This window comes from Tupaia chinensis, unplaced genomic scaffold, assembly GCF_000334495.1.
Source record: "Tupaia chinensis unplaced genomic scaffold, TupChi_1.0 Scaffold000276_2, whole genome shotgun sequence".
NCBI lineage: Eukaryota > Metazoa > Chordata > Mammalia > Scandentia > Tupaiidae > Tupaia > Tupaia belangeri.
This window is the reverse complement of record NW_006159759.1, coordinates 664,396-665,886: the sequence shown is the minus strand read 5'-3', so window position 1 is coordinate 665,886 and position 1,491 is coordinate 664,396. Positions and strand designations below refer to the sequence as shown.

The 1,491-nt window shown below is 32.6% G+C and overlaps 1 protein-coding gene and 1 long non-coding RNA gene across 2 annotated transcripts in view; one reads left to right on the top strand and one right to left on the bottom strand.

Moving 5' to 3' along the window:
- BIRC3 (baculoviral IAP repeat containing 3) overlaps positions 1-504 on the top strand; it is a gene marked incomplete in the record, with an annotated part of 16,121 nt that extends 15,617 nt beyond the window's left edge. The window contains 1 exon segment of the mRNA XM_014588428.2: positions 9-504. Within this exon segment, the coding sequence (XP_014443914.1) occupies positions 9-187 (179 nt within the window).
- The window catches only part of LOC102494617 (uncharacterized), a 33,550-nt gene that overhangs the window by 15,667 nt on the left and 16,392 nt on the right, over positions 1-1,491 (bottom strand). The gene's annotated exons all lie outside the window — the stretch shown is intronic.

Here is a 1,491-nt window from a genome sequence, read left to right as displayed (position 1 = left end):
GATGGTAGAACAGTTGCGCAGACTGCAAGAAGAAAGAACATGTAAAGTGTGTATGGACAAAGAAGTGTCCATAGTGTTTATTCCCTGTGGCCATTTAGTAGTATGCAAAGATTGTGCCCCTTCTCTAAGAAAATGTCCTATTTGTAGGAGTACAATTAAGGGTACAGTGCGTACCTTTCTTTCATAAAGAAGATTCAAAACTAAATTTCAGAATTAATGGGTTAAATGTATTATAATTTTAACTTTTGTACGGACTTGGTTTACTTAAAAATTTTATTTATTTATAACTCATAACCTTTTTAAACATATTTATAGCTCTAAAACATATTAATGCATATATTTTAGAAACAAGAGGATGTCAGGTTTTGTTCTTGTGAACAGAGATTCTCTTCCTTTTGATCAATGTTCTTTACATAGAAGGTCTTAATAGTTGTTTAATGACCTTTTAGTGACATATTTTTATAAAGAATTGTGAGGAACAATTTAATAAAGCAACAAAATTTATTCTTGTTCTTAATGTTTTTATTTCTTTGATAGTAGATATAGTAATTGTGGAGAGCAGCCAATTTGAAAACATGTGATTAAAACATCTGGCCTGTAGACACATGCAGATGAGCTTTTGTAAGCTATTTTAGCAGGGCTATTGAGAGGCATTTATATATGAAAGCAGTATTTGCCTGTTGTCAATGGTTGTCTTTTTGTTGTTATTGATACTCAACACCCTGATACTGCCCAGTATTAGGCTAAAGGAAGTCTCATGTGTTTATTAGATTGTCTTTTAAAGAGATGAGAGAAATTATATGGTGCCAGTTATTTTTTTTTTATTTTATTTTATTTTATTTTAATTTTATTATCATCATAATCTTCTTTCTATTACACTAGATTACATATAACTTTACATTGACTTCCATTGCTTTTTTCAAAAGGGAATGCCATGCATGTCAGTCAATACAGAGATATCAATCTCCCCGCTTTATCATTCAATATCTTTTCCATGCTTTTCCCAATAATTATTATTATAATTTTTTTAGACAGTCAATCACTATTTCTCGTTTTGCTTATTAAAAAGACTTCACCCATCATGAAATACTTTCCAGACCGGTTCAGTTGAGAATACTATACATGTCATCATCAACAGGTAATAAACCATATCTATTTCTCATTAACATCCTGCCTCTCTATTGTTCACTGCTGTCTTTATCCTCTTCTCCCTCCTTTTTTTTTTTTTATACTTTGTTTTTTATTATAAATTTTTTTTTCTCATCACAACACACATATGAATTTTCCATCCAAAATACACTGTGCATTGGCTCAATCAAGCACATCAACATATATGTTCTCAGCAAATGATTTCCCAATTTTTGTGTCCTGCATACCTTGCCTTTTGTTTTGCCATCCTAGGTTCCCCATCCCCACCCTCTGCCATGTCCCATCTTCCTCCTCCATTGTCCCTGACATTCATGATTGCCCTCAATGGCTTCCGCCCCCCCC